Genomic DNA, 14,276 nt, shown 5'->3' with positions numbered 1-14,276 from the left:
AGGGGCAGCTGAACCTATGGATAGAAGCAGACTCTACTGCTGCAATTCATGCTTTTGGTTGTAAGGAGATCCCTTAGAAGCTAAGCAGCAGATGGAATCATGTTCTTGGATGAGTTGGATCCTTGAGTCACGTTGTCATTTCTTCTTCATGGAGGGAGGTCAACTTTTCAGCTGATGCTCTAGCCAATTGTGGGGTCATTCTAGGGCCGAACAATAGTGAAGGTTCTTTTTGGTAGGCATCCACTATTATATAAAGTAAAGGACTCCCAAATGATCTACGTTAGATTGAAGAACCAGTAATTAGGGGGCCCTGTAGGCATTCTACAATTTTTTCTTTGTTCTTTACCCCTTATATTCTTTAAGTCCTCTTTATCCATTAATAGAATAGTACCATTCTGGTTATATTTTTCTGACTGAATTAGATTTCCACCCCCAGCAACTTTGCCAATTAGACTTCCACCCCTAGTTTTTCGATTATTAGACTTCCACCCCCAATTTCACAGCATGACCAAGTCAATTCTCTTTGACTAGATTCTGTCTGTTTCGTGTTTGTGCAATGTCAAATCTACCCTTCACTATGTAAAATGTCTAAAATACCCATGGACTCTTCCAAGACCAAGATCATTCCAATTGCCACGTGTCATCATCTTATCCATTTAATCCAACGTACACCAAAAAAATTCTTAAATGACACCCACTACCCTTGCTTACCAAAATTTACCGAAATGCCCTCACTCATGTTTACCTCTTCTTCCACGTGTCATCATCGTAACAGGCATCTTAAGTTAGTAAACCAACATCTCAAACCACTCTATCAGCTATATAATAAAAAATACAACATAACATAAGAACAAAAGTACTGTTCATCTTCTCCATCTCTCCCCCACCTATGTGATAGTCGGAGGTTATGTGTATAAATAAATTTAATGATCTATATACTCTAAGTCTCTAATACTCTTTTGAACTTGCCTTAGCAACTTGAACTTCTCTACAAGAAGTATCAATACATACTACTGGATAACAACATGAAGACCTTAGGTATGGTGTCTTGAATCCTGATCACACGAACGCAATCTCCACCAAGTCAGCATTCATCACTGTGACCCGAATTCAGAAACACCACCACCAAGTACAAACTATGAAGTTTTGCATCTGCATTAGAACAATTTAGCTTCTTAATAATTCAACAACACGAGTTGTAATGAGAACACTCTTACAAGTTCACTGAATTTTAGACAAACAACAAATAAAAATAGAGAGTCGACAACCCTAACTCACTTCCCCTTCCAGCATCTCTGCATCTCACAATCTGTTGTGCATCCACTGATGAAGTATTCCAGAAGTATTTCAGCTTTCTCATTCCCGAAAAGCAATGAAAATGTCACACAAAAGTCAGAAAATTACAAAAGTCCAAGATAACCCAAGACTTTATGCACATTATGGGTAATGAAGTATATATAATACCTGTTTATTAAGAAACTTCTCTAACCTTTATTTCTAGTTCAGTTTAGTATTTCTGAACTCTTTTATTAGCAACTTTGTATTGAATTTGAACATAGACCTGCAAATGATTGTGTTACTTACTTCAGCTAAGAAGACTACATATGTAGAAGTGGGAATTGAAGTAGGAACCTTCAAATGGGATTCCAGAATAAGTAAAAGGGCTTCGACAAGATTTAGTACTAGAACACATAAAACTGGTTTTCGATTATTAACAAGGTCAACGCCCTGAATTTCGGTATCATAGCTCACAAGTTTGCTTACAATCTTAAAATTATGTTCCACCTTCTTTTCCTGGATAATCCACATATAACCAGTAGTTCTTACAAAACAGACTTCGGTTATGTTCTCAAGAGGAAGAAGGCCAAGAGGGAGTCCAAATTCTTTAAGAAGAGCAATGACCATTTTTGTGCCCTCTTCATGTCCCTTCTTGACAATTCCTCCTTCCTTCTCTGCCATGTCTGATAACTTTAGTTTGTGTGAGTGTTTACTTTGGAAGATTGATTTACACAATGGGTGAAGGTGCGATCCATTTATACTTTGGAAATAAGTATGTGGACAAATATAAGAGATACCCAATTATTTGGGTTTCATGATTTGGATTGTAACTTGTTTATTTGGAGTGAAATCATTTTAACTTTTGTAGATCATTATCTTGTGAAGAGATGAATTTGAACTTGAAATTCGTTAGTAATCAAGAATTTTGTGGGGGTAGATCATTAAATTTATTTATACAGATGACCTCCGACCATAACATAGGTGGGGGAGAGAGAGGAAGATGAACAATACTTTTGTTCTTACATTGTATTTTTTATTATATTATCTTTGAAAAGAAAAGCTGATAGAGTGGTTTGAGATGTTGGCTTACTAACTTAAGATGCCTGTTAGGATGATGACACGTGGCAGAGGGGGGGGGGGGTTTTAAACATGAGTGAGGGTAGTTCGGTAATATTTGGTAAGCAAGGGTAGTAGGTGTCATTTAAGAATTTTTTTGGTGTACGTTGGATTAAATAGATAGGATGATGACACGTGGCAATTTGAATGATTTTGGTCTTGGAAGAGTCAATGGGTATTTTTGACCTTTTACATGGTGAAGGGTAGATTTGACATTGTACAAGCACAAAACAGACGGAATCTAGTCAAAGAGAGTTGATTTGGTCATGCTGTGAAATTGGGGGCGGAAGTCTAATAATCGAAAAACTGGGGGTGGAAGTCTAATTGGCAAAGTTGCTGGGGGTGGAAATCTAAACTGCTATTTTTCTTGCTAAAGAACTAAAAACAAGTTGAGCTAAACTGCTAAAGTTTAAAGGAATTCAAATCTACATATCTATGTATGATTAGTACAAATCAATATTCCTTTAAAGAACATTATGTAGGACAATTACGGTCAAGTCATTATACAAAGGGTTACAGAAAATTGATTTTATCAAAAGAACTCTCTGATGCACATACAAAAACTTGGTAAGGCTGTCTGTGGGGTCTAAATTTCAGGGATAATTTGTGACTCGCAAGTTCTTCTACTACGGAAGTATGCAAGACAAGGAGGGGCATAAAACTAACACAAATCAACCATTTCAACCCATTCACACTATCAGAACTTCCTTGCACACTCTGGCGTCTATTTTCTTGCCAAATCTCTCCCCCCCCCCCCAAAAAAAAAACCCCATATGCTTCTTTTGTTTGAGTGAGCGGAGGGGGTCCAGAATGTCAATTGGTTGGTGTTCGTCTGACTGTCCTCAAAACTCAATCTCTCTCCTCTTCTTCGCCAAACCCCACCCCCCCCAAAACGCACCCTCTGTCGCTCTCCCCACTGCCTAGCAGTTATTCTAGTTATCTACTTGATCAATACATCATTTCATTTTTCAGTCACGAGTCATGAATAATACCAATGTATAACTTGCAGTCATGAATAATAAACCCAAAATTTGGAAAAACAAATTCATAAATCATACAATTATAATAATCATACATGACGCAAAATAATAAAAATCTTCAAAGTAGTAAAACAAACATACCCTCAGCAACAGCTTCAAGTTGTTAGCCATGAGATGCTCCTCCTCAAAATGCTTGAAGTTGATATGCCCAGGAATTTATATTGGCACGTCACAAAATTGTCAATTCCATGCAACTGACGTATTTCGAAGAAGTACTAGTAGAGTTTCTCACAGTTCTGTGTTTTTTACTTTTGAAGAAGCGTACCAGTAGAGTATTTCACTGTTCTTTGTTTTTCTGACATCTAGTTTGTTTCACTTGTATTATGTAAGGATGTAACATCTCTATCACCATCTCTAGAATCTACATTTCAATTATAATTTCGAAGACTGTACTTGGACGGTTGGTTTGGTGCCGAACGATAAGTAAAATTTCTTGTGTCAGCGGAATGAGATATGGAAAGAAGACACTTTCCACTTTCCAGCCATTATTCTCGTTTTTCACATGCACATCACGGAAAAAGCAATGCAAGTGATGCATAGGGTGGAATCACTTTCCACTTCCAACCATGTCATGCGATTTCAAGTATTGGTGATCAGTATTCTTATTTCCTCTACAAATTAATAGTTGATAACATGTCAATCACCCAAATATACTGATCTCAACACAAAACACTCAAGAAACATCTAAAGATCAGATTACTGGCCAATCATTCAGTAACCTGTATAGCAATTCGGGATTTTTATCTGGTCCCAATTTACGATACAGCATAAAGAAGAAAAGATATATAGCATAGAGAAAGGGAGTCAAACAGGAAAAATGTGCCAGCCATCACATGCGTGACTGATTTTATTAATACAAGATCGGTCCAAAGGTGCCTGATTTTATTATTACAAGATCAGTGCAAAAGTGCATCCCCCCTTGAAGTGGAAATGTGCAAAAGGGATATCAGGTTATCAGCTATCCACTGAGTCTATACAACAAAGGTAAAGGCTTATTGCTAACAGCATATCCTGAAAGCAATCATCAAAGCTTCGCAAAGAAAGGTTTCCTCTTTTGAACATGAGCTGAAATTGCTTCGTTTAAGTCATCAGAGAGAAGCATTGCAGAATTCCATGTAGCTATATAATCCAACCCCTGATCTGTAGTTATTTCCCTACTTCTGAGTAATACCTCCTTTGTTCCAGTAACGGCCAGGGGTGACTTTGCTGCTATACCTGTCATTGTTTCCTCTGTGTTAGTACCAAACGATAAACCAGATATCATAGTAGAGTTCTAGTTAGTCTATTTATGAATTTTTTGGGAGAGATGGTGTGGAGTTATCTACATTTTGAACTTTACGATGCAGGTAATATGCATGGGTCACACATGATTTTGTTTTGACATTGAGTCGTTTGCAGATACTGAATTTTCAACATTGTTTCATCCTAAATTTGGAACTACATGTGAGAGAAGATCCGAAGAGGCTTTAACATCCGAATAGCTCCATTGCATAAGAGTACGAGATAATTGAAGATAAAAAACCTTAGAATCATTGCAACTTAAATCTGTTTTTATTTTTATCAGCAAAACAAGATATTATATATTATATTAATGATAATGATGCAGTGTGAGAGATTCACTCGGCACAGCAGTGTAAGCCTCAATCACAGCATCCCACCTAAATACAAGTTCTTCCAATTTCAAACCCTACAATTGGGTAAATGGAACTCGGAATCCAACATTAATGACTTGCATTTCACAATAAGCTACTGGTCATCATCACTAGAAGAATACAAAATTTTGTTACTCGTAAGTTGTTTACAGGAATCCAAATTCTTATGTAGCTTTCAGTATATAAAATCATATAACAGATCATCTTCGACTCAACACATCACAATGTTTGTAACTCCACCAACAAAGAAGCCCATATATGCATTTAAAGAATGAGCATGTCAGATCCATACTACAACTATCTAATTTGTAATTACGAAAGAACTCTAAAAACAACAGTGTTTCCCCATACAAGACTGCAGAGTCGATGCCCATGGACATGTGATTATATCTGCTCACTAGATATCATCACCGTCTATTGCAAGCAAAGTACAGCACATCACTTGCGGAGTGAAGATTCCTGGCTCCAGGAATCAAGGGGGAATGAAACTTACCAAACGAAAAGTTACTTAAGAAATTCTGTGACCATAACCTAGTTTGAATTTATCTCCAAACTGTGAAGTGGTGGACAAAACCAAAAGGGTCGAGCATGTGTTTATGAAAGAAAAATGTCGGTTCAACGGTCTAAAAACCTCACTAAAACCACAAAGAATCGTTGGCTTGGCTTGGCTGCTGATTCAATATCCAAATACTGTAGTCACATACGTAACTACCTAACATATTGACTCCAATGGCTACCCCCTTCCCTGAACTTTATCAAGATGAACACGGATGGCTCAGTCAAAGGAAACCCTGGGCCTGCAGGTATTGGAGTCATTTTAAGAGATGAAAATGCACAAGTATTGGGAACTGTTACCAAAGGCAGCCAACCAAATACAAGTTTCATGAATGAGTGTTATGCTATAGTTGAAGGTGCTGAAAGAGCTGTAAATGAGGGGCAGCTGAACCTATGGATAGAAGTCGACTCTACTGCTGTAATTCATGGTTTTGGTTGTAAGGAGATCCCTTAGAAGCTAAGGAGCAGATGGAGTCATGTTCTTGGATGAGTTGGATCCTTGCCTCATGTTGTCATTTCTTCTACATGGAGGGAGGTCAACTTTTCGGCTGATGCGCTAGCCAATTGTGGAGTCATTTTAGGGCCAAACAATAGGGAAGGTTCTTCTTGGTAGGCATCCTACAATTTTTCTTTTGTTCTTTACCCCTTGTATTCTTTGTTAACGTGTGTATGAAGGTTGGCACAGCAAGCTGTAGATCTTGTTGTATACTTAGCCAGTTGTATATCGTACGTAGATACTCTATAGTTGGATATAACTCTTGTGTAGATATTTACTTTCTTTCCATACTTTGTATTGCATACATTTGAGAAAGATCTTCCTCAACTGGATGAAGACTTTCCATCTACTGCACCGTTTATCTATATAATACAATCAAAAGAGTCTCTCTAAAGTAATTTGGAGGTAGACATCAAAACACTCTTAATTCTAACTTTAGATGGTATCGGAGCATTCCGATTCTATTATATAGTTTTTTGTTTTGTTCCCCTCCTCCCTCCCAAATGACGACTCCTAACGACAACACTAATGGCTCTCCTGACAGTCTAACCATTGATCCCTATTTCATCCATCATTCAGACAGCCCAACTGTTGTTCTTGTTACGCCTCATCTTTCAGGCGATAACTATTCATCGTGGCATCGTGCTATCACTAAAGCTCTCAACGCCAAGAACAAACTTGGTTTTGTTGATAATTCGATCAAAAAACCCGATGACAAAGACACCAAAAGCTTACGCCAATGGGAACGATGCAATGACCTTGTGGGGTCTTGGATTCTCAATTCAGTATCTACCGATATCCGTGGTAGTATTCTCTATGCAGACACTGCAAGAGAAATTTGGGTTGATCTTGCTGAGCGGTTCTCACAAACCAATGCTCCAAAAATCTACCAGTTGAAGCATCTATTTCTTCTTCTTTTTTTTGCTGGGATTTTGCAGATCCCCATCTGTATTATATAACCTCTCATAAATTTCAGTTACATCTTCCTCTACTATAGAACTTAATCTATTTCTTCTTTGAAACAAGACGATATGTCTGTTTCGGCGTACTATACTAAACTCAAATCGTTATGGGATGAACTCAATTCCTTTAACACATTACAGCCATGTACTTGTGGTGGTGGAAAGGCACTCTCTGGTCGACTTCATCAAGACAGAGCAATGGAGTTTTTGCAGGGTCTCCATGATCGCTTTTCAGCTCCCCTCAGTTAGATCTTGTTAATGGATCCATTTCCTAATGCGACTAAAATTTACTCTCTCATCAGGCAAGAAGAGAAGCAGCAAGAAATTCATTCTCTTTCATTCCCTATCACTGAAGGAGCAGCACTAACCACACTCATTCAAATACGAATCCTTGTCGTCCCGTTCATAATGGGTTTCGCCAGAACAACAACAATAATAATCGTGGCAAGCCACATTATCATTGTGATCACTGTGGAATTGATGGTCATAGTAAAGAACGGTGCTTCAAACTTAATGGCTATCCGCCCAAGACTAAACCACCGGCTTTTACAAAGGAACAACATAGTAAGTTATTAGCTATGATGGCTTCAGGTAACATTTACTCTGGCACCTCTGGGCTCACAGGTATTGCTCTTTCTGGTCCTCCAAATTCCATGCTTCAAACCATATGTGCACTCCATTAACCTTATTCACCTCTTACAAAGCATGTCAAAAGCCATATTTTGTTCAACTACGTGATGGAACTAAAGCCCCTATTCTACATGTTGGCGATGTCATTCTTTCATCTTATTGTAATATTAGTCCTATTGGGCCTATACTTGGGCCCAACCTATGTACATTGTAACTCTGTTATTATAAATAGAAGATAGGTCTCACTTTGAGACCCAACTTTTATTGTCTCTCTTTCTACATGGTATCAGAAAAAACAGGAAGAGAGAAGTAAGGAGATCGAACCCTAGCCACCACCCTAGCCGCCACCCCTTTCTTTCTTCATGGCCCGGGCAGCGACGCATGTTGCACCTGACCTGTGCCAATGAGCGGCTCATCTGAGCGCCTGACTTGTGCTGCCTCCTACTGTTTTCCGGTAGGTTTCTGGCGTTTATCACAGTTTTCCGATATGTTTCCGGCGTTTATCACTTTTTTCCGGCAGGTTTCCGGCGATTATAACTTTTTTCTCACATCAAGGTACTATTCTTTGCACTATATCCCTTATCATGACAGATAAAGATTCTAAAGGTACAGATGATGTCTCCTTGTTGAATAATTTCTCTTCTTGAAAAAATTACTTTGCTCTTCTTCTTAATGGGCGGAATTTCCTCTTGGGCTCGCTACGTTTCGGCTTATTTTTTGGGGGCCAAAGGGAAGATGGATTGGCTTGTTCCCAACAAGATGATTTGTCCAATTAATACAAACCCTACCTACAATAGTTGGTCCATGACCAATTGTATGATTCTAAGTTGGTTGTTCAACTCTATGGAGTCTGATGTCTATGAGATGTTTACCTTTTATGAGACTGTTGATGGTTTGTGGGCTGCTCTCTCCGAAATGTATGCTACTACGAACAATGAGGTTCGAATTTATGAGCTCTACCGTGAGTTGGGTCAGGCTACACAGGGGGCTCTTTATGTCTTAGCTTACTTTGGGTACTTGAAGAAGCGCTAGGAGGAGCTTTCTGCTTACACTTCCCTATCCAGTATTACTAATATGACACCGACTATTATGGCCGCTCTTCAGAAGCGTGAGGAGAAGCAGAGAGTTCATCAGTTCCTTATTGGTCTTCACTCTGATTTTGAAGCCATTCGCACTCAAGTTCTCAATACTGCACCTCTTCCATCTCTTGGTGAGGCGTATGCCGTTATTGAGAAACATGAGCGTCGTGTTCGGATTACTTCTTCTCCAGTGGTTTCTGATGCACCGTCTTCTGCTGATCAGATGGCGTTTGTTGCTACTACTCGACCCCAGGGGTCTTCTGTTGGCTTTCGTTCTACTGTTCCATCCGGAACACTTCGTGGGCAGCTTTTGTGATCATTGCAAGGGCAGTGGCCACCTTATTGACAGTTGCTATCAGTTGCATCCAGAGCTTCGTCCCAAGAGGGGGTCGAGGGGCTTAGGAGGCAGCAAGCCTCGTATTGCAGCTATTGCTGATATTTCTGGTAGTCATCATTCAAGGGGAGTTTCTGAGGATTCTGGGACTTTTACCCAAAGACAAATTGATCAGCTTATGCATGCTATGTCTCTACGTGAGGGGACATCTAGTACTTCGCCATGGCTCGCGCCACGGTGTACATCTATCGCTCCATGTTCGTCCCGCCTCCATCCGGTTTGGGTCCTTGATTCCGGGCAAATGATCATATGGTTGGTGAGTCTAGATGATTGTCGATAGCACACCCTTTTCACATCCGTCACCGCTATGGGATGGCTCATACATCACTATTACCCGTAAGGGTACTATTCAGTTATCCCCTGCTATCTCTTTAGAGTCAGTCTTACATGTTCCTCACTTAGCACTTAGCATGTTATCTGTTAGTCGTCTTGCCAAAGATTATCACTGTTCTGTTGTTTTCTTACCCCATTCTTGTTATCTTCAGAACCTGAGTACGAGGCAGATTTTTGGCAGGGGCTATGAGCATGTGGGACTATACTACTTTGGAAATCCCCCCCTTGTTCCAGTACCTGTTCCACCAGTATCGAGTTTGTATGCTAGTGTGTTGCCTGTGTTAGGTCGTTATTTGTTTTCTGTTGAGTCTTTGAAAAGTTGGCATGCTCGGTTGGGCCATGTCAATTTCAAGTATCTATGTACTTTATTTCCTGAATTAATAACAGCATGCAAAAATACTCTTTTTCATTGTGATACTTGTTCTTTGTCTAAACATGTGCGTAATTCTTATATTCCTCGCATTTCTAGATCTCCTTGTATGTTTGATGTGATTCATACGGATGTTTGGGCCCCTTCTCCTGTGACTACCCTCTCTGGCCATAGGTACTACATGACCTTTATAGATGACCATACTCGGTGTACTTGGATCTATTTACTTCGCAAGAAATCTGAGGTTCTCCCTGTTTTCGAAAAGTTGGCATGCTCGGTTGGGCCATGTCAATTTCAAGTATCTATGTACTTTATTTCCTGAATTAATAACAGCATGCAAAAATACTATTTTTCATTGTGATACTTGTTCTTTGTCTAAACATGTGCGTAATTCTTATATTCCTCGCATTTCTAGATCTCCTTGTATGTTTGATGTGATTCATACGGATGTTTGGGCCCCTTCTCCTGTGACTACCCTCTCTGGCCATAGGTACTACGTGACCTTTATAGATGACCATACCCGGTGTACTTGGATCTATTTACTTCGCAAGAAATCTGAGGTTCTCCCTGTTTTCACTCGGTTTCTCCAGCTCATTAAAACTCAGTTCAAATATTGTGGTTCACAGACTTCGGTCTGATAATGCGAAGGAGTATGTTTCCAACGAATTTGTCGCCGGTCTTAACCAACAGGGTATCCTTCAGCAACTGACCTGTCCTTATACACCTAAGCAAAATGGTGTTGCTAAACGAAAAAATCGGAGTCTATGGATGTAGTTCGGTGTTTGTTGCAAGGTATGCATGTTCCTCAGTCCTATTGGCATTATGCGGTTCTTACCGCTGCCTACCTTCAAAACCGCACACCCAGTAGAGTTCTTAATGGTAAGGCCCCTCTTCAAGTTGTATACCCCAGTCGTGTTCTGTTTCCCATTATTCCCCGGGTGTTTGGCTGTGTTTGCTATGTTCATGATAAGAGTCCTACGCGGACCAAATTGGATGATAAATCCATTTGGTGTCTTTCTAGGGTATTCCCCTATGTCCAAGGGGTATCGTTGTTATCATCCACCTAGTCGTCGCCTCTATCATACCTTGGATATCACATTTGTTGAGCATAGTGCATATTTTGGTCCTTATACATCTGTGCAGGAACCTTTGTCCTCTCCAGAGGAGGCGTCTTCCGTTGTTTATCCTGTTCTTGTCTTTGATACTCCTCTGGTGGTCCCTCCTACTAAACCATTCAGGTGTATACTAAATCGCGACTTCTACTCATGCTTTCATGCTCGCCCCGGCGCCTCGGGTACATTCCTTCACCTTCTAGTGATCTACCTACTGTGATTGCTTGCTCCTACTGTTGACTCCCCTATGATTGCTCCTGTTGATTCTCCTGTTGTTGAGCCCCCTCGATTTTCTTCCAGGACTAGGCATCCCCCAGACAAATACGGTTTTCCCACTAACCATCCTATTGCGCAATTTGTCTCTTGTCAGGGTGTATCTCTTTCCTATCAGACATATCTAACTGCGGTTTCCTCCATTCGGATACCGCAATCAGTTTCTAAGGCTCTGTCAGATCCACATTGGGTAGCCGCTATGCAGGCTGAGATGACAGCCCTTGAGCAGAATCAGACTTGGGAAATGGTTGCTTTACCTCCCAAGACTTGCTCTGTTGGGTGCAAATGGGTTTTTACAGTAAAGTACTTGGCAGATGGTATAGTTGAACGATATAAGGCCCGTTTGGTTGCTAAGGGATTTACACAGGTACCTGGACGTGACTTTGGTGCGACCTTTGCTCCGGTAGCCAAGTTAAAATCTGTTCGACTTCTTATTTCCCTGGCTACCTCTTATGATTGGCCTCTTCATCAGTTGGATGTGAAGAATGCCTTCCTTCACGGAGATCTGGCCGAGACGATTTACATGGATCCCCCACTAGGCTTTCGTGGTGAGGGAATATGCTGGGAAAGTTTGTCGACTCCGTAAGTCTTTATATGGGCTTAAGCAAATACCACGAGGCCCGGTTCATGAAATTCAAATGAGGTTGTCTTCTGATATGGATTTACCGGGTGCCACTTTCGGACCATACATTGTTTGTTCGGGGAACTCGGGGGCGCGACTTATCTGCTTGTATATGTGGACGACATTATTATTACAGGAGACGATACATCAGGCATTGTACAAATTAAGGAATCCCTTGGGAAGTCTTTTGAGATTAAAAACTTGGGTCATCTACGTTACTTTCTTGGCATTGAGATTGCACGTAGTCCCAAGGGAATCTCCTTATCTCAGTGAAAGTATGTTCTAGATCTTCTGACTGATACAGGGATGCTAGCTTGTCGACCAGTTTCTACTCCTATGGTGCCTAACAGCCGGTTAGTTGCAGACAAGGGACCATTACTGTCAGATCCATCAGCTTATCAGCGCCTTGTTGGGCGTCTTATTTATCTAGTTAATACTAGACCAGACATTGCCTATGCTGTGAGCAGAGTTAGTCAGTTCATGCATGCTCCACGTCAATCTCATATGGATGCAGTGGAACATATTTTGAAATACCTAAAGTCTTGCCCTGGCTTAGGTCTCTTCTATGTAGCCGGTTCACAGGGTCCCTTAGAATGCTATACTGATTCTGATTATGGAGGTTTTATTGACAGTCGTTCCACTACCGGCTTATGTGCTTTTCATAGGAATCACCTTATCTCATGGAAAAGCCATAAGCAGTTTGTTGCCTCCAGATCATCTGCTGAAGCTGAGTATCGTGCCCTAGCTTTGGGCACTTGTGAGATTATGTGGTTGCGATCTATTTTGGGAGAGCTTGGTTTTGCACGCCCGATCATCATCAGACTTCATTTGTGACAATTAAGTTCATCCATTTAGTTTAACCAGATTGATCCTACATGAAATGGACTAAGCACATAGAGATTGATGTGAATTTTTTGCGGGAGAAGTTCGTTCTGGGATTGTCTCCCCGTCCTTTGTTAGGACTAAGTCACAGATTGTTAATACTCTTACCAAACCAGTGGGACCTGCTGATCTTCACTCTTCCATTGGCAAGTTGGGTCTATTGGATATCTTCGCACCAGCTTGAGGGGGAGTATTGTAATATTAGTCCTATTGGGTCTATACTTGGGCCCAACCTATGTACATTGTAACTCTGTTATTATAAATAGAGGACAGGTCTCACTTTGAGACCCAACTTTTACTGTCTCTCTTTCTACACATCTAATATCCATCTCAAAAATGTCTTTCATATACCATCCTTTAAATTCAATTTATTATCTGTCAGTCAACTAGCAAAAATTAATAACTTGTCACTATTATTTACTCCCACCGCTTGTTTCTTTCAGGACCAGTCAATGAGGAAGACGATTGGGTAAGGGAGCATCCATGATGGCCTATATTACTATGAGTCTTCCCAAACAGCCTTAGCAGTTGTTGCACCTCCTACAATCGGATCTCTGGCATCGACATTTAGGCCATCTTTCTTTTCGTTCATTAAAAGGTTTAGTTAAACAGTTTGCTTCTATTTCTAGTCCAAATAATCACTTCTATGACATTTGCCCCCAAGCTAAGTAAGGCAGGTTGCCTTTTTATTCTAGTACTATTACTTCCAATAAAGCATTTCAATTAATTCATTGTGACATTTGGGGCCCTTTTACTCAACCTTCACTTAATGGTTCACGTTATTTTTTTTACTATTGTTGATGATTTCACTATATGCACTTGGATTTTTTTGATGTCTGTCAAATCTCAAACTCAAAGTTTGTTCAAATATTTTTTTGCCATGATAAAAAGACAATATCAATCAGAAGTGCATTCTATTTCGTCTGGTAATGGAGACAAATTTTTCAAAGAAATCCAAAAAGTTCAATCTGATAATGGGTCTGAATTTACACCTAAAGAAATGCATCAATTTTTTTCTCAAAATGGCATTAGTGTTGGGATTCCTCAACAAAATGGCGTCGTAGAATGCAAACATCGTCATGTTCTCGAAGTAGAACGTGCTATTCTTTTCCAAGCGCATTTACCCTTAAAATTTTGGGGTGAAAGTGTTCTTGTTGCTGTGTACCTCATTAATAAAATGCTTTTTTCTATCCTTTCGGGTCGATCCCCTCATGAATTATTATTTAGTTCTATGCCAAGTTATTATCATCTTCACACTTTTGGATGTTTATGCTATGCCCGAAATGCAAATGTAAAACATAAATTTGATCAGCGTCTAAACCCAGCTTTTTTGTCAGATATCCTCATGGCCAAAAAGGATATCACATATTTGATATTGATTCTAACTCTATATATACATCTCTCGATGTCGTTTTTTACGAAGATATTTTTCCTTTAGCTAGGATATCTACAGTCAACCCATCTCATGTGACTCCTTTGCCA

General features: G+C 40.0%; 2 protein-coding genes and 1 long non-coding RNA gene across 3 annotated transcripts in view; 1 reads left to right on the top strand and 2 right to left on the bottom strand.

Moving 5' to 3' along the window:
- Positions 1 to 957: 957 nt before the first annotated feature.
- LOC147515337 (uncharacterized) lies at positions 958 to 2,241 on the bottom strand. Its single transcript, XR_015210261.1, has 2 exons — positions 1,465 to 2,241; positions 958 to 1,351 (listed from the first exon to the last, which is right to left on the bottom strand). It is a non-coding gene; the product is annotated as an uncharacterized LOC147515337 (long non-coding RNA).
- Positions 2,242 to 4,245: 2,004 nt separating this feature from the next.
- Positions 4,246 to 14,276, bottom strand: part of DCI1 (delta(3,5),delta(2,4)-dienoyl-CoA isomerase 1) — a 28,449-nt gene continuing 18,418 nt past the window's right edge. The window contains exon 2 of the mRNA XM_086586954.1: positions 4,246 to 4,649. Within this exon, the coding sequence (XP_086443080.1) occupies positions 4,459 to 4,649 (191 nt within the window). The 3' untranslated portion in view covers positions 4,246 to 4,458. The remainder of the gene's footprint in view (positions 4,650 to 14,276) is intronic.
- On the top strand, positions 4,663 to 7,903 carry LOC147515336 (uncharacterized). The gene is made up of 3 exons (XM_086595001.1): positions 4,663 to 7,085; positions 7,241 to 7,313; positions 7,455 to 7,903. Exons 1-3 carry the CDS (start codon positions 6,641 to 6,643, stop codon positions 7,780 to 7,782), a joined length of 846 nt encoding a protein of 281 aa, XP_086451127.1. The 5' UTR covers positions 4,663 to 6,640; the 3' UTR covers positions 7,783 to 7,903.

Source organism: Coptis chinensis, chromosome 2 (assembly GCF_015680905.1).
Source record: "Coptis chinensis isolate HL-2020 chromosome 2, ASM1568090v1, whole genome shotgun sequence".
Lineage (NCBI taxonomy): Eukaryota > Viridiplantae > Streptophyta > Magnoliopsida > Ranunculales > Ranunculaceae > Coptis > Coptis chinensis.
Note: the sequence above shows the minus strand (reverse complement) of the source record. Positions and strands in the feature narration are given on the sequence as shown.

Bases quoted from the DNA above. Each gene is read 5' to 3' on its own strand.
- LOC147515336 (XM_086595001.1), top strand. From the start codon at position 6,641: ATGACGACTCCTAACGACAACACTAATGGCTCTCCTGACAGTCTAACC. The intron at 7,086-7,240 runs GTATTATATAAC...AACACATTACAG, and splicing joins GATTTTGCAGATCCCCATCT to CCATGTACTTGTGGTGGTGG. The intron at 7,314-7,454 runs GTCTCCATGATC...CTATCACTGAAG, and splicing joins AGCAATGGAGTTTTTGCAGG to GAGCAGCACTAACCACACTC.